The 23,077-nt window shown below is 39.9% G+C and overlaps 1 protein-coding gene across 4 annotated transcripts; it reads right to left on the minus strand.

Annotated features, from left to right (window-relative positions):
• Positions 1-689: 689 nt before the first annotated feature.
• Positions 690-23,060, minus strand: DHFR (dihydrofolate reductase). Of its 4 annotated transcripts, none has more exons than XM_086769901.1 (7): positions 22,493-22,713; positions 22,359-22,408; positions 19,417-19,522; positions 18,403-18,529; positions 6,337-6,452; positions 4,594-4,651; positions 690-917 (listed from the first exon to the last, which is right to left on the minus strand). In XM_086769901.1, exons 1-7 carry the CDS (start codon positions 22,678-22,680, stop codon positions 894-896), a joined length of 669 nt encoding a protein of 222 aa, XP_086626027.1. In that variant the 5' UTR covers positions 22,681-22,713; the 3' UTR covers positions 690-893. The 4 variants fall into 4 exon arrangements, with proteins under 4 accessions (XP_086626027.1, XP_086626026.1, XP_086626028.1 ...); XM_086769900.1 differs by lacking the exon at positions 690-917 and adding an exon at positions 926-2,076; XM_086769902.1 differs by lacking the exons at positions 690-917; positions 22,493-22,713 and adding an exon at positions 22,876-23,060 and having other exon boundaries at positions 4,549-4,651.
• Between the last annotated feature and the right edge of the window lie 17 nt (positions 23,061-23,077).

Consider the following 23,077-nt stretch of genomic DNA (forward strand, 5'->3'; position numbering starts at 1 on the left):
AGAGGTGGAGCAGGTATCTCCAGCAAAGGACTGGTAAGTCATCATCTAGCACAGCTGTCTGAAATGAGTGTAAGTGTTCCCAGCAGAGTTTTGTGTGGAAAACTGACTTCAAAGGAAGGATGAACATTAAAAGCATGTTAGTTCTAAGGAGCAAATGCACTGTTTTTTTGTACAAGTGCCCTCAATTAAATCCATGACAGAATTTATAGCCAAACTTCTATATAATGGCTTGTTTATTGAAAAAGATTCTGCTTGGTATTAGGAGCTCATTAAACTGAACTGCTGAAGGAAAAGACATTGATTTGAGCTTTTGTGAGTAACGGTGCACCCTCAATTTCCTGTTTGCTCAAGTTCTGTACTTACTTTTTTTCTGTCTAGTTTTTCATAGCAGGTATTATTTAGCAAAATATTTAATGTCATACCTAAACCCTTTCTTAACCAGGCGAATACATGGCCTGATTTCAGGAAAAATTGCTTACTACCAGTTAATCAGACATAAGCAGATACTTAAGAGCACTCTATTTGAAATACCTACTTTTCTTGATCAGACCAAGTCTCTGAATTTCTGTAAATTCCCAATCCAAAGGGACAGCTGAAGAGATAAAGGACAGAACTGAGAGGACCACAGCTTAAGGACTGAACGTGATACACAAATGATGAAGCCAAGACCATTAACAAGCAAAACAAGATTTACACGGGGAGATAATCTATTTTATTAAACCGCCTGATTTAACTGGAGATAAACAGGCAAGTTTTGGCACATAAACCCTTGTCCGAGTCACCTGAAAAAATGTCTTGAGAATGTAACCAGAAAAGCACTCTGAGAGCTTGTCTGTTCTTTTTCCAACCACATTAATTAATCTAAGACTTCTTGTACAAATTTTGCTTTGATGTTATGCAAAAAGGGACGGAATGATCTGCAGACAGAAAACAGAGGAAACAATAAACCAGGATCACCCCAGAGCCACAGAATGCAAGTCTTTATAATAGAAGACGAAGGAAAATCAGCAGTTTCCCATATGCAGTCCCAAAAGCATATGCTGTCCACCAAGAGAAGCAGGAGATCATCAGCCTAGGCACAATGCTAACCCTTGGGCTACTGGATGCTTGGGGAAGGGATTCTTGGTAGTGCAGGAACTTCAGGATAGGAACTGCAGCTGAGGATTTCAGCATAGCTGACAAATGCAGTCACATAGACATCCAAATCCTGAAAATCCTTCACTAATGAAATTTTTTTTGTCATAGCATTTTCAAGTGCGAAACCCTGCAGCGGTTTGAAAATGTTTCCTTAGTGATTATAGTCACAGCACAAACTAACACAAGAAATGGTGTAATCTTTCTAGGAAACATCAATCTCCTCTTCTCACTCCTTTCCCCATTTCCACTCCTTTGTTCCAGGACCTGCCTCTTCAGATTTTTGTGATTTTTCTGGTCAGTTTACCCTGTCTTGCTAGGCTTTACCCTACAGCCCTCCCAGGCAAGCAGAGACAGTTAATACACAACTGAATAATGAGGGAAGTATCTCCTAGTTTCATACTTAAGCAAGCTTTGTTACCTCATTTGTCACCTCTAGTCACACCTCATTTTCTGCACCAATTAACAACCAACCCTTCCCACAACTTCTCCCCTCTCTGTATCAGCTGCTGCCCGCTCATATCTTTCTCTTCTGTTTGCACAGCTTTTAAACTACTCAGAATTAGTTTGGGTTTAGGTTTAAGCCTTTAACAAATTACTGTAATCTGATGAAGACAACATGGTTGTCAGATCCCAGTTAAGATCTCATGTCAAGTGCTCCTGATGCTCTCCTTAGATAACACGCATAAGCTAATCACTGTCATTTTCCCTTCCTGTTTTTCCCCTAGTGTTCTGTATGTATAATAATAATATTCTGTTTGCTAAATTAGGAAACTCTTATTATTTAGAGTGTACCTTTTCTTCTCCATGGATTGCTCTCCATGACAGAGATTTATTGTTGGAATGTTCCCAATTCTGTCCTTGCATACACCGTGGCCGTAGCGCTACTGATGAGCTACTGAAAAAATCAGCTTTCTACTGCCAAATGGAAATTTCTGTCCACTGTCAGGTAAGAGAGATAATGAGTAACAGACAAGCAACAGAAACACTAATGGTTTGTTTTTCACTTCTTATGCAGACCCTCTGGTTTGAACTGTCTTGTTAAAACTAGTATTACCCTTAAAAATTAAATTTTAATGTCTTTAGAACACTTTGTTCCTGGGAAAGTATGAATGAGGGGGATTAAATTATATCTGTACTATACTTTTCTTGGTGATTGGTAATCATATTGTCACTCACTATGCTATTCATTGCACTTAGCTGTATGGAACTGGGAAAAAAACATGACATTACCCCTGGTACTAGACATGATGAAAATCTATGGTTTTTCACAAAACCCTACATCAGTGAGGTACAGGAGTAAACAGAACGTGGAAAAGTTGTATTTGGAACAAAGGATTTTTTCTTCAAGCTATAGTATAAAATATTTATATTTCTCTTGGGAAATATAAATGGGGAGGTAAGAGGTGCAATGCCCAGTTTAGGAGAACAGCAAACACTCATTTTCTATCTGTTGCTTTTTTGACCAACCTGTCACCCAGCGAAGCATGGCTTTTGAAGATACAAATTACAGCTAGTAACTCTGGCCTTCAGAAGAAGAGAGCAATTATTTTTCTTGTCTCTGGTTTTGGATGAACAATCTGAGGTATCCGTAAAAGGGCACAGATTTAAAAAAATGTGCAAAGTAACCATCCTCTGGAAATAATACACCTGTCAGCAAGCAGTCTTTGTATATGCTTCCTGAACACACAGACTTACACTCTTCTGCCTATTTGTCTTCTTAAACCAGTAAGCACCTAACCTTGCAGAGACCGGCGTGTCTCTCATGAGGATGAACATACTTCTTTTGGACCCAACTTCACTGCATTCAAATACATTTTCCTAATTCTCGACTGGAATCTGTATGGCACATTGCAAAGCTCTGATGCAAAAGGTGCTGTCCAAATGCAGTGCTTTTATCAAAACAAAAACCAAAACAGAAAAGCATCTTTTTGTCTGAGTGGCATACTGAAGAAGCGGCATCATTAATATGTTCTGAGAAGTTTTAAGTAGGAAACTGCTTAAACTGTTATTTCAAAAGTTCTCATTTCCATGAATCGTAGATCAACTTAACTTGTTGTAGAATGTGACAAACGAACACAGTTAAATGTGGAGAGGACTAAGTCAGTCCACAAAGAGTTAGAGAAACTATGTTCCCAGCAGACTTGTTCAAATGCAAGTTAAAGTTCTTGGATTTCAAAGTGGTTCTACAAAACATTTTGGCCTCGATGAACTGTATCTCCTGCAAACATGTGCTTAGGCAGAAATTTTCTAACATCTGTTCACATCAGTATCACAGTGTAATCCAACATTGCATGAAGTCTTTGCTTCCACTTTTAATAAACATCCGTTGCCATAAGCGCAGTGCTTTGGAGACTAGCTGTGCCGAGCTTTCAACAGTGACCTGTTTTTTGATGCTAACTGGTATATATCAAATGCTTTTGGGAGGTTATTTTCTCTTGGCAGGGTCACTGTGACTTGTATTTTTTTAAAAAATAACATTCCCCTGGTAACAGTCTTTTTCCATCCCTTTCACAATGTGCTCACAAATTAAAACTCAGGAGACTTTTTGCTGTATTACACAAACATACAACTTCGTTGTTTTGATCTTTATCGACTGGTGTAAAGTCAGCACACATGCGGCAAGAAGATCAACACAGGAAAATACTTACATTTAGAAGGGACCTAAGAACACAAATTCCGTTAAGAAAGCAATGTTTATGTTCTTATATTGCAAAGTGGCAGCGGTCAAACTGACACAGCAACTCTGTAAGAGCAGCAAGCCTTTACACAAGTGTGAAGTTAATGGACACATTAAAGCTTCTTCATTAGATTAATCTGTAAGTTAGTGCTTTTCACCAAAAGGCTTGAAGTAGGCTGCGTACCCAGGATGGTTAAGATGACAAGAGAGGACTTCCATGAACGATCAATGTATTCCTCAATTGCTGCCTGAGACTTCTAGACTCCGTTTCTCTTGTTATGCTTGCTTACCTTTTCCTCTACACCAGTACTTTTAAAAGACTGTTAATAAATGCATATACTATCCCAGTCAAACTCGGGAATTCTGATACTTTATCAGTGTTGGATATTTTGAATCAGGACATACTCAAAACCTGTGTTTACCTCAAAAGGTTCTGATGCAGATTAATGCCTTTCATTACTCACAGAATTGTTAGGGATGCCGCCATGGATTGTAAAGATCGATGCACGGTCTCGTGCAACCTTAGTTGCAGTATTCCTTAGAGCTGCCTCTTCCACGCTGCTGATCACCCTCATATTTTCACAGCAAGGTTCATGTTCAGAGTGTGGGGTGTTTTTTGGAATAATTCACTACTGAGGTATTGTACAATCAACCAGGATTTTCTCTCAATAATTTAATACATATTTGCTCTCAATAAGACTTCAGGATTTAAAATGCCTGCCCTTACACAGAAGAACAGAAAAGCTAATTTATTGTGCTAAGACAGTTTTTTCATACACCTCAAATTTGTACTGGATGCCATTCTCTTCTTGGATATCAGTAGGGACACCTGGGTATCTAGAGAGAGCACACAAGAAAAAGAAAAGCCAACAATATCATTACAAGTCATCTGTAATTTATCTAATCAATTAGAAAAGAGAGTTGCTTGAAAAAGGAGATGAAAATAACCATCCTTACCACAGGTATACTAAGTACAAACTATTTTTAGGAATCATGTTAACTACTATGAGCAACTTGTATGCACATCTTTTTAAATCAAGAAGGCATACTCTGATGTAAAGAAACCTCACCTTTTGGGCTTTAATCAAAAACCCCCAACATTTTTATTAAAGCCTCCAACATGTTATTTCAAATATCTGCAAAGACAGAAGAAATATAGAACACTTCTGGGGATTTTTTGCTTTCTTTTCCTCAGAGGGTTTAGAGGAAATGCTAAGGTGAAGGTTTCTTCCAAGTCTACAACAGCTTCTTAAAGCAGTTGACCACTACCATGCACAGTGTTCCTCTATATTCCAGATTTACTAAAACAATTTTTATTAATAGATACTTTCAAAAATCTTTTCAGCTCCCTGTGACAGAATAAGGATTTTGTGTGAGTAATGCTGACTTTGAGGGAGAAAGAAATTTTAAACTTTATTCATTAGGTTTGACTCTATCAGGTTTCTACTTTAATGAGGGAATTATCTGCTAGTTTGTAAATTCATGTTTTAAGGTCAAATTCTGATTTCAGTACATTGGCCAAAACCATTATATATCTGAGAAACAGCCGAGAGAGAGAGGGGAGCTTTGGGTCAGACATCAGGATACTGAAGTAGGCTCACGATGTGGCAGAGCGCAGTTCAGAACATATTAGACCTGAAAAAGGTGACTCAGCCTCCCCACCCACCTTGTTTGTCTCTCCTGCATCCTTCTTTCCTGCCCCTACCTATTCTCCCCCACTTCAGTTCTGAACTTTTGTTCAGAAAGCTTGACTTGCCATACTTTGTTTCTGCCACTGCTGGTCTGTAACCAGCTGGGAATTAAAATAGGAGCAGCCACAAGAGGAAGAGGTCCTTTCCTTGCTGGTTCTTGAGGCAGACATTTGAATTTTTATCAACTCTCTACTGCCGGTAATCTCATTGGCGAGGACATAAAAGTATGACTGGAATATGACAAGGGTAACAAGAAGAAACCACACTGAACAGCAGAAACTTATTACTCCTTCCTAACAACTAAGTTAGTAGGAACAAGTATACTATAGAAAACTATACTTGTTTCTACTAACTTAGTTGTTAGGAAGAAGTAATTTTTGCAAGAGAAAAGAATAACCGTAGAAATCTTTAAAGGCTTAACCCTCCCTGCTCAAATCCATTTACTTTGTCTTCGGCAATTTATCAAAGACATTCAGAGACTAAATACCATTGACTAACAACATACTGAGAGTTATGAAGCTCAGTAAATATTTGAGTAATTCTAAAGTGAGAAACAATAAGAAAGCTACTTTTCAAGCAAACCAACAAATGCAATTCTTCACTGTGAAGGTTATGGGAAGGTTGAAGAACACAGCAAGTTTCAACAACCTCTCTGTGCTGACTGTGGTGCAATTCCAGGTCCTAAGTAAAATATGACTCTGAAGAAAAAATACAGCGAAAAGCACCTCTAACTCAAAACAGAACATGGCCTTAATAGGACCCTTGCACATTCAAATTAGATTATTAAGTCTTCCATCTGAACACAAGACTAGTGTGCACCTTGATACTTACTCTGTGAGAAGTTTGTAGTCTTTCTGGTCAATTTCTGGAAAAAATGTGTCACTTTCAAACTCCTGCAGAATTCTTGTCACAAACAATCGATGATTAATTGGCTTCTCCATCGCTGCCTTCAAAAACAATAGAAACTATTAAAATTGAGTTGTTTCTTGTAAATCCCCAAGCTCATCCATGCCTGAAATAGTTGGGGTTTTTTAAATTAAAATTTTACATAGTCTTTGTTTATAACACTATTTGAAGTCTGTTAAGATAACATCAAATATAAGTTCTAATTTGGAACAGGAGCTTTCTTCACTAACTTCTTGTCCTGCCTGCACCAGCCATCAACATGGTAGCATTAAAAAATAATCAAGAGATAAGAGTCTTAGCACATTTAATACTTGTAGATTCCACACCAAATATGTTATCTAAAACTGAAACCCAGTTACTATTTGATATATTTCAAAACTTCAGCAAAGCAGTGAAAACTGAACTCTAAATTTCCTCTTTTGGACTCTGCCCAAAAGCACTTTCTAAAGGGATAATTTCATCTTGTGCCAGTTCCACCTGTTAAGTTCTCAGAGCCTGACACCTGACAGAAATTAAGAAAAAACTGTGACTAGTCTTGTGAGAAGAAAGGAGCAGTATGGCCTAATCTCAACAAGCAATTTCTGAATCATATATCTTTGAAAGACAGGAAGCTTTAAGTGGTGGGAGAGGCCCACATCTCAAGGTAATTTGTTCCGATGTTTAATTACTATCACTGATAAGGATTTAAAAAGTATTTTTAGTCTGCATGACTATGCAATTCCAATGATCAAATTATCTATCAGTTTAACTTCAAAGTTTGATCTCTGGATTATAGCAAAGTGATAACATGCATTGACAGTTACATAACTACAACAACAAAGAAAGTTTCCAAGCTCCTTGGATGAAAAAAGTTATGAAGACATCTGTTAGGTGAGTTACTCACTAACGAATGCACACAAACTCAGGAGTTAAAAAAGACATTTTGTCTCCAGATCAGACTGAAAAGTCACCTCTTCCAGACTTTCTCAGCATTAAAATAGCCCATTAACAGCTATAATGGTGCCTGGTTACAATACATTTTTTAAAAGCTTAGAGTTGTTTCTCCTTTTCCCTTAAATTACAATGAGCAATGCTCTTTGTTAAAGGTGATTCACCATGCAGCATGCTATTAGGTACTACTTTGACAAGTACAGGAACCAAGTAATAGCAACTGTAATCCAATAAAATTAATTGGTATCCCTGCCAAGAAGTTAGTTTCTAGAAAAGCTGCTCTATTACTAAAGAATGGCTTAAAATGGAAGGGTAAGTCATAGGACACCATCATCCAACAGCACTGAACTGGTGTTCATCCAGTTTGTATATAAATACCACATTTTTTCTTTCTTTAAAGAAAGGTGAGAAATAAGAAGAGAAACGTGAGAGAGTAGGATGAGAAGCAGAATGACAGAACATTCATCTGCTTCACAAATAAAGACATACCATGTTCTGTAAGCAGAGTTACTTTTGTTTTATATGAGAATAATAAATCAGCTTCCTATCCAGCTCTACGGGCATTCAGCTTCAGCAAGAAATCTGTACCACCAAGACAGGTTAGGGAAGAGCATAGGGAGTGACTGACCACGGTTATTGCCAAAAAAGTTGACCTAAGCACAAAGTGGACCAGAGGGTGGCCCCTGTTCTAGATAAATGGTTGCATTAGTTGAGTGAGCCAACCAGCTGTGTAACTGTTTGTCTCCAAGTTAATAATAAAAGTGCAAATGCTTCCGGAGTTAGCCAAACCAGCTCTAAGGGTCTGCATGTGTAGGTGGCCCAAGAAAAATAAACAACAAACAAAAAGAACTTAGAGAAGAGCAACAGACTTGAGCTGGCTCCAGGCCACATATTCCTTCTCAGCAGCTGGGAATGCCCAGCATCATGACAGTGAGCATATTACAGTGATGGACAAGGAGAAATACATTTGTAAAGTGACTAGACTTTGTAGTTTGGTTGTTTTACTCTGCCAAGTGTAATTTTCACTTGTGTTGCAATTTAAGGACATGGTTGAATCACGTCAAGGACTGACATCCTGACCTGGCCTTGGCCTGTCCACATGGCCTCTATCCAGTCATCCCAAGGCTAAATCTGACTAGTTACCTTCATGGGATTTGATCGTGTGCTGTGGACCTGCCTCGTCACCATGAGCCCTGGCTGGTGAAGCCCTTGTTATGCCAGTCAGGTTACTGACCACGGGTCCCAGCTCCCATCCCTTTGGGAGCATCTAGTCCCCCATGTTCCCTGACAGTAACTTCAGAAAAATTCAGATAAGTAAATTTTGTGTCAAACGTGAAACTTTCCCCATGCAGAGTCTCTAAAGGAACCTGTTCAGAGAGGACTGGACTCTTGACACCACCTCTGCAAACTGCTGCTGCTATGGACTCACATGGTTATCACAACTCTGGCATGTGCATGAGGATCAAGGTAGCTCCTCACTGACAGTCAATTCACTCTTGCCCTGTCCAGCCCATTCTATCAGTTTCACCTTTTTTTTTTTTGGTACAGAAGACAAGTTGGAGGATGCATAGTGCTGATTTGATAGAATGTTGACATACTTACTTTGAATTTAATCAAGGAAACATATGTTATGCGTATTTACTCTAATGAACAGAATAGGGTGAATATGACTGTGCTTTAATGTAACATATACGTAAAACTGTGGCTGTGAGTCTGCCAGAAACACCAGAACCACTCCTCAAGCAGAGACAACTTTCTACAAGAGAGGGAGGACAGGAAAGCTGAGGTGTCAGGATCTTTCCTTTTATCTCAGGTATGTCAACCTTATATGTGAACCAGAGTCCTTTACTACTCACATGTAGCTTGATAACCTTGTCAAAAGATTCTAGCTTACTCTTGTCTTTTTGCTAAATTCCAAAAAATCCTTGGTAGGCCTGCCTCTGATGCATAAAGCAAAAAAAAGATGACCTAAGGATCACCTTCCCCATAATTTCCACCTGCATTGGACTGACAGCCATAAAATACTAGATTATGCCTGCATGTGCAGGACCATTGCCTTGAATTAGTATCTCTTTGTAGAATACAGGTTAAAATACCCCTGAAGGTCTGGAACAAAAAATAGCTGTGTATTACAAGTAGTTTCAGAAGTATGATACAGAAAATTAATCTTTTATAGATCTAATCACCAAACCACTGTAAACTAGTGGGCATAGCAACCGATTGCTGTAGAAGGGACCAATTATTTCTAGGCATTTAAAGGTTCACGTTTTAGAAGGACACACATATTGCTTCTGCTTTCTCATCTACTTATTTCACTAAATAAGTAAAACAGCCAAAGTAACTCTGTGAGGCACTTACTTTTCAAGTGTCTTTCTACTGCTAGACAACAACATTGCCAATTGAAACAAAATATGACAACACTCTAAAAGAGAAAAATTCAAAATAAACAGTATGTTTATTTGCATTCTGTTTTGCAACCCTTAAAATGTATTGGATCATATAGGCAAGCTGCGTTTTGAAGCCAATAAGAGTATTAAAATATATATTTCATACACTGAAGAAAAAATCTCGCAGCTGAAGATCTCACAAAGTTCTAGATCTTACCTAAGTAAAAGGGCTTGCCTAAGTTAAACTTTGGCTATTAGGAGAGTTGTGGTGATAACCAGGAGAATCAACACCTTCAAAAATTCTTCCTTCCCACATTGCTAGGGCTCAGCTTAGTGAGGCAAGTAACAGCCCTTCCTTCCCAAGATACCAAGGCTAGGCCTAGTGAGGGAGGAGACATTGTGGTGGCTCCCACCACCAGTCCTCTGCCAGGGACAAAAGCAAGTGCAACAAAAATCTTCTACAACCATTATTGAATTGCCTACTCATTTTACCCTTGCAGAAACAGGTACATTTTAGTCACTAGTCTTTTCCGTGTGTTACTCTTAAAGGAGGATCTTTTAAATCTTTTCCCCTACGATCTGTGAAAGCATTTTTAAGAAAGAACTTAAAAAGCAACAACCTTCTACAGCTGCATGATTTGTGTCTATAATTGACTCATATATTAACCTTTTTTGTCATAATTTTTTTTTCCTAGAGGAATGTCAAATAATTATGTTTGTTCACAAGAACGAGCATACAAAAAGCTTGTTTAGGAGCAACAGCAATATTACGCCTTTCTTTCCACATTAAAAGTCCTCTGGGTTTATCTTGTAGACTGCATTGGAAAAGCTGAATATGTCCCTTTCAAGTCTGAGAAAGTATAAAGATGCTAACTTAACTATTAAACTTTTAAAAGAAAATATTAGTTAATCCACTACTTCATTGCAAATGTTGTAGTTCTGTTTCCTCTAGTTTTATTTACAACTATGTAAGAGCAAGAAGTATTGGCCACTAGAGGCATGACTACAATGGTCACAGATATATTTTTACAAAACATAAATCTCTAGGGGAGGACAGTGCTGTCAGCTGTAATGCCATGACCCTGCCACTTTTATGTAAAAGAGATATAAGGGAACTGCATTAAAAATGCTCAAATTCTTTCTCAAAATCACCAAGGTGGTCATAGGAACACAGGAAAACTGTCTTCCCATTCCCATCTTTTTGTTCAGACAACTACACAAAGCTACACAACTACACATGGGAAAATCCTTCTGTAAAGAAGGATTCTGTGACATTACAGTAATGAAGTAAGACAGTCAGATTTGCATGTGCCAGGCAGATGGCAACTTCCCTTGGAAATACATGCTCAGGACCGTAAATGTGAATAATCTCATAACATTATCATGAACTTCATGGGACAGGGAAGGAACCCACAGTCAGTGCAACCACAACAATCCTCAATCTTCACTTTACACAAGGTAATGTTACCAGTTTTAAAAAATGTTAATAGGATTAAGCCATACTAATTCGTTCCCTCTAAAACAGAACTAAGAGAGAAGCCAATGCAGTGCTCAGCTTTTTGCACTGGCTCCTCCTAGAGCACAGTGATGTTTCAGGCCTGCAGTGTGACATCCTCCATGTCAACAGCATCACGCAGCTCGCAGGGGCCTGCTCTTTGCAGCTTGTTCTTTGAGGGCACTGTTCGAAGGGAGCAACAGCACTGCAGCCTGCAAGAGTGGAGCACGTGAGCATAGAAAAATGAGGTGCCTAGGTAGCTCTTTTGTAAGTGGATCTTAATCCTCAGTCACATCTCAGACTGAATGCAAGGTTTCAAAAACATGGTAACGTATATGTTAGTCTCTATTCCAACAGGTATACAGCTTAAAATCATTGCAATAGGTAAACAGCTGAAAGCCAGTTTGTCTTACGTGCAGGGAAGGTAGAAAAATTGCCATTATATGTTTTACAGTTTACAGGGAATTCAGACATACTAAAATGCAATCTTTAAAATGTGTGTTTTAGTATATTGGTATTAGCTAGGAAAGTACTGTCAGGCTTGAAAAAAATCACAATAAAACTAGTGACACAAATTGGTAATACTTCTCTCTTTTAAAGACATGATCCTTATGGTACAGCAAAGATTTGAAGCTTAGCAAACGTGGCATTCACAATCCACTCAGGGCATTCAGAGCCCAGTGAAGCTTACATGCTTAGTCAAAAAAACTCTATTTAAGAGCGTAATTAATCATCTGCAAGAGACTTGCTGCACTAAACAGGAACAGCAATTTCATAATTCCATCATTTCAGAGAATGAAAGAGGGCAGAATATCAAACACAATATGTCAAATACTAATACATAGGAAGATGTATTAGTACCGAAGCATGAGTATTAGATAAAATTTTTCCTTGGAGATTACTGGAAATTTAATTTTCCAGCGCAAGCCTCTTTGTTGAAGAATTTCCCCAAACACTATTTATCACCAGCATCTATCTTCTGTTATGGCCAGCCTAGATATTAACTAAACGGCAAAACCAACAAAATTTCTTATGAAATAATTTTTTGTTCTATTATGAAATTACAAGTTTATTCTCCAGATTTAATACACAAATACAATTCTGTACTTCAGCAATGTGACCTTGAGTGTCATTGTTTGCTTCTGTGGCATCAAGAAAGCAACAAGCCAAGTAGGAACATATAAATTAGAAGAGTCAATTTTAAGTGTTTGAGATGCTGTAGGAAAAACTGTTTATCAAGGTGAAAACCTGTTTGACATATAGCCTGTTTTGGTGTTACTAAAGAGGCCTTGGTTATGAGGACACAAGTCATAAATTTTTCAATTTTTTTTTTTTTTTTTTAAGTTTTGTTGCTAATTTTTGTAGTGTCGTCCCCCCCCCCGCCACCACTGGTAAGTTCACTGTTAGGAATTTGTGCTTGATTATTTTTACAAAGCAAGATTTATATTAAACATTCTACAAACAACATTCATAACACTATACTATCCACATAAAGAAATCTACAGCTGGTTTTGTTTTTCAGAAGTCTCTGTTTAATATCTGGTGATGTGGGGCACTTACAGTTCCTATTCCTAGTAAAATCTGAACGTTGTTTTTAATCAGTTTAAAAATAAAGTTTAAATCCAGTTAAAAGAGACTGATACAATTTATACTGAGCTGATTCCCTTAGGATCTCCAAGTTGCGCTATTCTTGAGAGTCAAAGCCAAGACCTGAACTTCTCAATTAAGAGGCAATACCTCCACACAGAGTGCATCTACATTACTGTAGATTACTCAGAACAGAAATGTGGTTTTGAAATGAATCTTTCAATTGTCCCCACTCACAATGCTTTAGTTGTATTGGGAAGCAATCTTGGTGTACGTGAACTAAATTTCTCAGGGATGAAACCAAGCCAAAAAATCTGCTCCCTAATAGAGACTCAAGGACCAGAACCAATGAGTGAGTCACCACTACAAGTTTTCCAGCACATGAAAAGCACTTACGAGCCAGAAGATGGCTCTCAAAACGTCAAGCGCTCACGTAAAATCATGGAGTGCCTCGCATGACGCATAACGGCTTCGTCATTGCTGTGACCTACTGGCCATTGCTGGGCTACCACACTCTTCTTTCCTTTCCTCATCCATATAATCAATAGCAACATCAACTCCTTCTAGAACTCAGGAGATCCAGAATAGTGCAGAAGATCTAGTGTATGGTATCACACTGAGATTCAAAGAAATGAAACCTGTGCACCTGTGCTGTAAGAAATAAAAAATCTTCCGTGGATGTATCAGTACTACCTTGTGGCTATAATAGGAGATTGCAGACCTGATGAGGTGATCAGTGTTAAGTCAAATTTAAGAAAATGAAGGCTGCAGGAGGTTTTTGAACCCTCAGTGGACTGTGGGAGCTGTTTTCAATCTTTTCTGTTCTCACTTCCTAATGGCAGTACTCTACTCAGCTCTCCCTGTCCCCACCAAAATGCCTATGTCTAGCTGCTCTCCCTTTTCCTGTTGCAGAGGTCAAGGCCCAGAAGAACAGTATCCCAGAGAATGCTGCTGAAGACGGCATGAATGTTACCTACATGAGGACTTGGGTGGCCACCCTGTTCAGAGCTCACTTTTCTCTGTTTTTCACAGGGCTCGAGGCAGCTTATGCCAATACTCCCAACTACCCTGGAGAACTGTGCCCTCAAGAAACTAGAGGCAGTGGCCAAGAAGGCCATAAGCAACAGACAGCTGCACTGTGTCCTTGTAAACGTTCAGAGACTGTCAGGCTTGCTTCTCTCTCCTCTGCAGTCCTACGAGGAAGAGGTTGTAAACAGCAGCAACCCCTTGTCTCCATCCTATCTTGCCCCTCTGTTGCTGAGGGCAGTATTCTGTTCTGAAACGCAATCCTGGAGCACATGCTCTAGCACCCCTGCTTGCCTCAGTTCTTAAGGGGCTGGACAGGGCACAGCAGCCATCTGAACTTGGGACTCAGAGACAGGCTGGACACTTGTGTCCCGAAGAGTGCCCTTCACCTTTGCACAACTCACTGGATGAGGATAAAGCAGGCCTGTGTTTCAGCCTGGTATCTGGGCAGGGCAGCACGAGGCACAGAAGGAATGCAGTATTTCCAGACAAGGCAGGCGCTCAAACATCTTGAATGACCCTGTGTGGAAAGAAGGTGCCAGCATCCCTTTCCGGTGTGAGATTCTTTGGAACCTCTTGAAACGTGTGAATCTGCCCCAGTTCACTGGCCACCCTGTATAACCCTTCTGGATTGCGACCCTGGGTCTGGAACCCGGCTGAGATGTGGGTGCTGCGCAGACCATCCACAAAGGGTGTGGGAAACCAAAGAGAGCAAAGGCCTGGAAGATCATGTGCATGTTCCCTCCTCATAACTTCTACAGAAATATGGCTTGCAGAATTGCTTCAGGGGGCTCAGTGACAACAGCCCTGACCATGGTGGACTTCTCCATCCCAAACTCGTCAGAAGTTGCTAAGGTTAGAGGCTGTGTTACAAGGCTCCACAGGACAATAAGCCACTCTCTTGAATAATGATATGGACTCTGGAAGTATTGCCTGGCAATGGCAAAGCTATTGTAGTAGCTTTTGACAGATGGCCTCAGTTGTGCACCCTCACACTCAATACATTCTGCATCTACTTCTAATTTTCCAGGATCCCTATACCAGTGGGATGGGACTAGCCTGAGCTCAACCCCTGTGCCAAGGGCCGCAGGTCACCCAAGGCAGAGCAGCTACAGTGAAGACTCCAAGAACATGATTATCCCCCATCTTCCTACTCATCTTTCAATAAGACATCCACGACAGTCTGTGATAGGCTGTCCAGTCAGCCCACCCAAAGTAACTGCAGCAGGTGCATGTGTCAGCTTGCCGTTCCCTTTTACGGAGATCCCAAGTGAAATATCACTATACATTAAGGACTCAGTGATCCACGTAACAATTAACCTGAACAGACACAGGCCTGTACCATGTTGCACGTACTCCTTGGCCACATAATAAGCTTAGCCAAAAAAACATAACAGAGGAGACTGCAGGCAGCTCCCACTTGGTACCAATGACAATACCACCTGTGTGTTCTTGCCTTTACCTAACAGAGCAGCAAGAAGTTCTCATGTGAGCATTCTTCCTGTTTGACAGCAGAAAATGATGAACAGATTTGTTTTCTTGTAAGAAAGTCCTGTAATAGCTTGAATGACCTAAATGGAGTAACCCTTTCTACAGACAGGGTCTGTGCGGCATGCTGCATGTGGCTTGGAGGCTTGTTCAATGCCACACAACTTGGAGCTCCCAACATCTACAGTAATGTAAGATTACTTATACTATTCTGTCCTTCTTTAAAGTGTTAGCTCTAATAAGCTGCATTTTACAGACTCCAAGTGCTTTCTGGGATCATAATACACTGGCTCCTCCTGGTGCAAAACAGCTCTCTACTGCACTGTTCTGTGGCTAAGCTCAGATGCAGAAGAGGATTTACTCAGCAGGCACGGCAGTGTTACTTGTAAATGAGCAGGAGGACCCAGGTGCAAGACCAGGAACAGAAAAGGGTTGATGGTGATTTGGACCACCACCTGCGGGAGGCAGATGAAAATAAAAGTATGGTGCTTTCCAAAGCAGCTTGTTCTTATCAAGGGTTGTCCTCATAAAGCTCTACCTGGTATGAAAGACCTGAGCTTTGGGTTAAACTCCCGAAAGTACTAATAGTGGAAATGTCGTGTCCTCAGCACTACCTGTTTCAAAGCACTCCTGTTGCACTTAACTTGCTGAAGTAGTTACACTTTCTCCTGAAGTAGTTACACTTTCTCCATCATCTCCTTGAACCAATAAACGCAATCAGTTCTAAAACTTTAGGCCATACAAAATAGTAAAATCAAAATAATGAAAAGCAAATACCAGCAACTACTAAATAAAATTATTCACTTCAATTACCAATTGCTATTGTACTTCCCACATATTTTTACATGGTATAACAGAAATATTCCTGCAAACCTTTGTGCCTTTTTAATACAGGCACAAAAACATTACCTGCAGTTTGGCAGAGGCGTACAGTTTCCAGCAAATCCTTTAAATTATGGTCACAAAGCCAGTTTGAATGCAGGAATCTGTATAAAGCTGTCAGACTTCTCCCTAGTGAATTCAAATTTCTTTGAAACGTCCCAGGTACATATTTGAAAGGGGCAAAACAGTTGAAGTTTTAAGTCATATTCTCTTATGGTGATCAGCACAAGCAATATGTTGGAAAAGTACTGTCGATCAAAACTACCTATTTATAATGTAAGTATTGGGAAGTAATAGTCTAAAAAATGGCATTGTTTTCTACAAAATATCAGCCAGACACTAGAAAAATGGTTAAATTAGAAGTCTACAACACAGACGCTCCTGGAAGAAGCAGCAAAAATAATCACTCTTTGCAGGTCTAGATGACTATGTGGCAATTACATAGAAGAGGTAAATGCTTCGCTCATATTATGTATCTTGCAGGATTACAGGCAGAAGCCAAATTCAGTCTCTTGCTTATGTTGGACAGTTATTCCCAGTCTGAGGAGAATCTGTCTTCAGAAATAAATTTGCTACTTACTGCCTGGAAGCAGGCATTTTAATGGCACAGAGTGAAGGACAGGTTACATCTATATGATAATACTTGAGTATAGACTGGATGCATTTGGACATCAGATATATGGTGACTTCACCACACATAAAACTCATTATAAAACCTAAATTAAAAAAAAAAAAAAAAAAAGTAGAGGAACAATAGTACTTTACAAGGTATTTGCACATGCATCTTATTTCTCTTACAATCTTAGCAATATCTAACTATTTTGCTTTTTTTTTTTGCTGTAAAAGACACATACCTTAAGAGACAGAGAAGAGGTTAATGAAAGGCACAAACTGCAAAGGCAAGAAATATCAGAACATGCATTTTCCTACCCTGTACACAAAGCACACCATCAGCCCTAATTTGCTGCCAGGAACACGATGACATTTTCATCACACATCTAAAGTCCAAGCGCCAAACAAGAAGTGGAGTATATTTCCCAGCATACTTGTATTGACTAAAGGACAGCAGAACTATTTTTCCTTTACCATTAAAAAAACAAAACAAAACAAAGAAACCCAAAGAATTTTTAATTAAGATTTTTTTTTTATCAGAAGAAAGAATGCTTATTGCTGTCATTATTCCACATTTTCCTCACTGCTATGAAAGGAACTAAGGTTGATGGCTATTATCTTTTTTTGTGGTACTGTCTGATGATAAATACAAATTATATGAGAACTTAACAAAAGAAGTCAAAATCAATTGAGAGTTAAAGGCAGAACCCTGACCATGTAGGAGTTGAAAAAGTGACTCTAGGGATGTGGGTGAAGGCATGAAGAGTTGCCTAAACTTTACACGTGTATAAAAGGAAGATGACAGGAAGGGTTTGGAGGAAGGGAGAAAGATGGCTGAGGAAACAGAGGGCAACAAGACAAGTTTTACTCGACACCTTCACATTGCGCAGCTAATATCTTAGTTAAGAACAGGAAGACTGTTGCACTGGTGAGAAAATAGGATAGTTTATACAGGGTTTTGTGCAAAGATGGCCCTGAGGGAAAAGTGACACAGGCTGCCTTTTTGGCACTTGAACGGACTCCTGAATACCGAGACACCCTAGACACCAAGAGAAGTCTGGGGAGCGGGAATAGTAGGGATGCGTGGTAAAACAGAGTCAGTTCTATGTTTTGTTGTATGAGTATCTCATCTTATTTCTGACACCATCACCTGCCAGCTCTCTCTAAATCCTCTTTTCTTACTTGTATACCTGAATAAAATGTCACACTCTGGCTAAAAATGTGGGATCATTTTCCCTTTTTTTCTACATCCTCTGCAGCATTAGTCTACTACCTCAGCAAAACAAACGTAACAATATGAGTCTTGGTAGAAAAACGTAAGAATTTAGATATTTAAGAAAAGCTCTAAAAAGCACAACGACTGTATGACACTGGACCATAGGCAAGAGCAATATTTGGTTACTTGGACAGATATTTCAAACTTGTGAGTTGAAATTTTAGTCTCCAAGTCTCATTCTGTTGGAATCACTGGAGTTTGCGGGGTCACATGAAGTAAAGGCACTTACTAAAGTGGAAGTGTTAGGTACTTGAGTCATCCTCATCCCACTGCAGAAAATGAGTAATTTAGAAGTACTCTAAATGTACCTTGTAAACTGAAGTGCCTCCAACGATCCAAACCATGTCTACTTTACTTTTTAACTCTGGTGAATCCAGAAGAGCTAAAGCATCATCCAGACTTTTGGAAAGATAATGTGCTCCTTTTGGGGGTTCCCTAGAAAAAGCAAAGTTTTATTACTAAATAATTAAAGGACCATTCATCGTCACAATAAACACAATCTATATATACAGTGTGTCTTGCTGAATCCACAAATGACTAAATGTTTCACATTAGCTAATTATTTTGAAGCACAACTATTACTGCCAAAGTATGTTAGAATTCTCATCTGACTGCAGGATTTTTTAATAAATCACAGCTTAATTATAACTGCAACTTAGAAGGCATTATAAGCTACAGATTTGAAGTTTTATATCATGTTTTTAAAAATGCATAACAGATAAAACATAGGTATCTGTAAAGTTAAGTCTAGATTCCTACGTGAATTCTAGAACATTAATATTTCATTCAACAAAACTAGTCAAAAACTCCCTATGCTCTGCCTCCCCATATTCAGCCCAAAACCCACCAACATCCTCCAAAATAATAAACCATTATAAGTGGACATTTTTCTTTAAGAATATTTGGATGACTGTGGGTCATGCATTCAAGAAGAGAGCTCTGAAAAAGGACAGCTCTTTTTCCTTAAATGCTAATAAAAATAAACTTAAAAAAGGGATAAGAGCCACCAATCTAACCAGAAACTAGAGAAATACAGTTAAATTAATGAGTCAAAAAGAGAACTGACGATTGTCAGATGGTTCGTGTGTAGAACTAAGGCTAGTATTTATTATGCAAAGTACTGACAATTATCTTGTGAATTAATTAAAATAATAACTAAAAAATTAGAGGTAAAGTAGTGATATCACTCAGAACCAATAGTAGAGAATGCTTCCTAAATAAAAAAATGTTACATTTAGAATTACTTTATGATGTTCTGCTATACACATTTTTAGGTGCAGACTTTTAATTTGTTTTACAGGCGTATTATTCATCATACATACTTGAGCTCCCTGCTGAGCACTATATTAATTCTGTCTTTTAAAGGACGATTCTTCTCAGGAATAGAGAACCAGGTTTTCTTCCCCATTATCAGGGCATTCTGTTTACCTGAGTAAGAGAGAAAACACTTATTTAATGGTATTTTTGCTCTGTCCCAATTTGTTTTGGTTGTTTAGTGACATCTGCTGGACTTTCCCTCCCCCTTCTGAGCTCCATTTCACCATTTAACAAAAGTACAAACTCAAGTCCCGATTCTCACATTTGTCACATGCACAGAAGGACATGTTTGTGGCCTCAAAGCCTTAGCAGGCAGTTGACACCAAAGTAGTCTCACGCACACCTGTAAATTTATAACTGAAGGAAAACAAAAAAAGGCATGTCACTGCCTATTACATGCATTACACAGACACTGTCTCTGCTATAGTTATGGGGCCAAATTAATCTTTGTGTACGAGACCAACTCACACCCTCAAAAGAATTCTCTTTTGTGAAAAAACATAATTATTCTCTTTATAAATCTGAGCAATATACAGTAATCAACTTCATGTTTGTATGTTCCATCATTCCAGTTCTATGATCAAGAATAATTGCCAGCTTTGAGTGTTATTTGAAAAAAAAAAAAAAAAAAAAAGGCAACTAGAAGAATAACTTTTAGGACAAGAACCAGCCAAAATGGAATTCAAAGCAGAAGTGCGACAGTTGTTCAATCAAATTGTATAATTCACCCTTAACTATAATTTCTATCCAAACCCAAACATTCATAACCTGATTATCTCTTACCTATATCCTGCTAAGAAGAGGGTTTCTCTTTATGAGCAAAGGAAGTTGTCAGAGAAATAAACACAGAGGCTGAGATTCACAAAAGGTAACAGGAAGCTTTTAACAGTGCTATGCAGCAGGAGAGATTGTAGAGAAAAGAAAATAGTATTTGTACATAGCTATCCTCCCTACTTCTTGATCCGAGTGGCTGGATCTACTAGGTCACACCAGAGAATCAATGTTCCAGTTGGTTTTTAGACACTGCTAATAAACTTTCTCCTGCAGATAAGCTTCATGAGCAAGTTTCCAACAGACATACTGCAGTTTCAGATTAGCTATGTTAGCACAGACCACTGGCACCACTGCTGAAGAAAATGCACAAGTTCTGAAAAATGTATGTATTTTCTTACTAAAAATTCACACCAGAATGCCTATGGGGTCAGAAAAAAAAGATTTGTATAGACCCAGAGGTAATTTACAGCAGTGGCCAGTGCAGGTATACAAGCAAGCTAAGAGCAAGATCAGGTGACACACCCCATTGTACTCTTCCTACTTTAAAAAAATCAGTGACTTTCTGACTTTTTTTGAGCCAATGGTGATGTCTCTGCTGTGAAGATTTATGGCAGCATAATGCATTAAGAGGTCTGGATATGAAGCAACTTAACTACCTAGCATCTAAGGTCATAGCTTACCAAAACAATGCAGGCAGGACGGAGAAAAGTTTTTCATTTTAATTATATTTAAAACATTTTTTTTTAATTACAGGTTATTTGTGCCAGGTAAGATGCAAATTGCAGACGCATAAAAAGACTTACATATCTGTTCTACCTTTTTTGTACGTAACGTTGCAATGAGCTGAATCAGTTCTCCAAAACATAAGTAAAATCCTTCACATAAAACTGTTGCAAAATGAGATGAAACACTCCTTATGGAATATGGAACAGATCAGAATATGGAATAGGTCACTCAGTCAAAACAAGAGCACATGTTAGGCTGCCCGGAAGTTTTAGCAAACAAGTGAGTTTTGCTAGTCAGCAGTTTTAAAAGGAGCATGAAAAACAAACACAAGGAAGAGAGCGACCATGTTGGCAAACAGAGAAGCAGTAGAAATGTGAGGGTAAACCTGTGGTCTCTCACGATTCTGATTCCACCAGACGCAGTGAGCTGGCTGCATGGCTCGGGGCAGTCCTATTCCTCCTCTCCCAATGCCTCTTTCCTGCTCCTGCCACACACCTTGCACTGGCAGTCTAGACAGACAACTAAAAGCTTAGTCTACTAGGTTAGAGAATTTAACAGCTTAAGGAAATGATGAGCCAGCACTAAAAGACTGTGAAAGAAGAACAGGGGCAATGCGGCAGGACTCTTCTGGCAGTGATGTAAGCACCCAGTCAGAACAAATTAGCTGTTTTAATCTTTTGCATTCCTACTCCTGCTTGTCTGTGCTGATTTTGGCAATTTTTTCCACCCCACAGGGACCGGTTTTATCTCACCAAATCAATAAGAGTCTATAGCATTACCTTGCTGCAAAGGTCTCACTGGGCCTGAACATTATTGCTGCATATTACCAGTACAGTTGCATATGACTGTGTATGGATATACTGCATATGGCTGCAGTATTGTTGCTGCACGTTATCAGTACGGTGAGGGTTTTCTGGCATGTTGGGTTGGCTCAGCACTCAGAAAACCAAGCAAAATTACTGTCACAAGGGTCAGAGGGGTGGAACAAACATCCAAGGCTGCGCTAGGGCAAACAAGCTAAATAAGCTAGCACAGCCTGAAAAAAAAAAAAAACAAACAAAAACCTCTGCTCATTAATCAGCATGTAAAACACTTTCCATTTTTAATTTGTTCAGAGTTGGAGTTGTAAGTGAAGACAGGCAGGTGAAGTTTTTCTACTCTGCTGGGGAAACAGGACGTTGAAATTAGTTTTATTTGCACATTACCTGCAGCCCAGAAACACTTGATTCACCTCCAGTTTCTTTTCTTAACTGGAATAATCTGCAGATAATCAATTTACAAAGGGGTAAAATACTTGTGAGGCCCGCAAGGGTGGGGAAGAGCAGGTTACCTGCAGAAGCAGGACTTTTAAGTCAGGGAAAAGTAAAATTACCAGTCTTTCCTGTGACTGATACCACACAAACTGATTTTAATCAGCAGCGGCACACCTCAGCAACAACTACCTTACCTTCCACGCGGGATGTGCTAGTCATTCTCTGGAAGTACTTGTACTCGTTCCTGGTCACAAAACAAGAAGAGCATTACAGCGTGGTTTAGGAATAAGTTACATTTCTCTAATTGGGAAAAAAAAAAAAAACCCACATAACGCAACTGCCGCCGCGGCCCGGGGAGGAGAGGCTGGACGGGGCCCAGCCCGGTGCCATGCCTGCAGCGAGACCTTTGGCCCCAGGTCTGCCCGCAGCAGAGGCAACCCGCGGCCGGGAGCCGGGCCGAACGCCTCCCCGAGCCCCTCGGGGCTCCCGGACACGGTCGTGTGGCCACGCAGCCATTGCCCCGGCCGCGGCCGCGCCAACCGCAGGCACTTTCCCGCCCTGTTGAGCATCGCCCACCTCGACTACAACTCCCAGCGCGCACCGCGCGGCCCCACACCACCCAGACAGCAGGCAGCGCGCCGCGGTGCGCACTGGGAGCTGTAGTCCCCTCCAGCTGCCGACCGGGAAAGAAACCTACCAGACCCGCCGTACCTGAGCGGCGGCCAGGGCAGGCTGCCGTCCTTCCCGATGCCCATGTTCTGGCACACGGCCACGATGGAGTTGAGCGAGCGTACCATGGCGCCCACCACCGCCGCCTCCTCCTGCCACAGCCGGACTTAGCAGCGAGCGGCGGCGGGGCGGGACGACAGAGCGGGGCGGCCCAGGGCTGAGGCGGGAGCGCAGCGCGGTCCCG

The sequence above is a fragment of the Chlamydotis macqueenii genome, chromosome Z (genome assembly GCF_036417535.1).
Source record: "Chlamydotis macqueenii isolate bChlMac1 chromosome Z, bChlMac1.mat, whole genome shotgun sequence".
NCBI classification, from domain to species: domain Eukaryota; kingdom Metazoa; phylum Chordata; class Aves; order Otidiformes; family Otididae; genus Chlamydotis; species Chlamydotis macqueenii.

Bases quoted from the DNA above. Each gene is read 5' to 3' on its own strand.
- DHFR (XM_086769899.1), bottom strand. From the start codon at position 22,680: ATGGCTGCGTGGCCACACGACCGTGTCCGGGAGCCCCGAGGGGCTCGG. The intron at 19,523-22,358 runs GTAAGGTAGTTG...TCTCTTACTCAG, and splicing joins TAGCACATCCCGCGTGGAAG to GTAAACAGAATGCCCTGATA. The intron at 4,652-6,336 runs GTAAGTATCAAG...TGCTCTCTCTAG, and splicing joins GACTACAAACTTCTCACAGA to ATACCCAGGTGTCCCTACTG.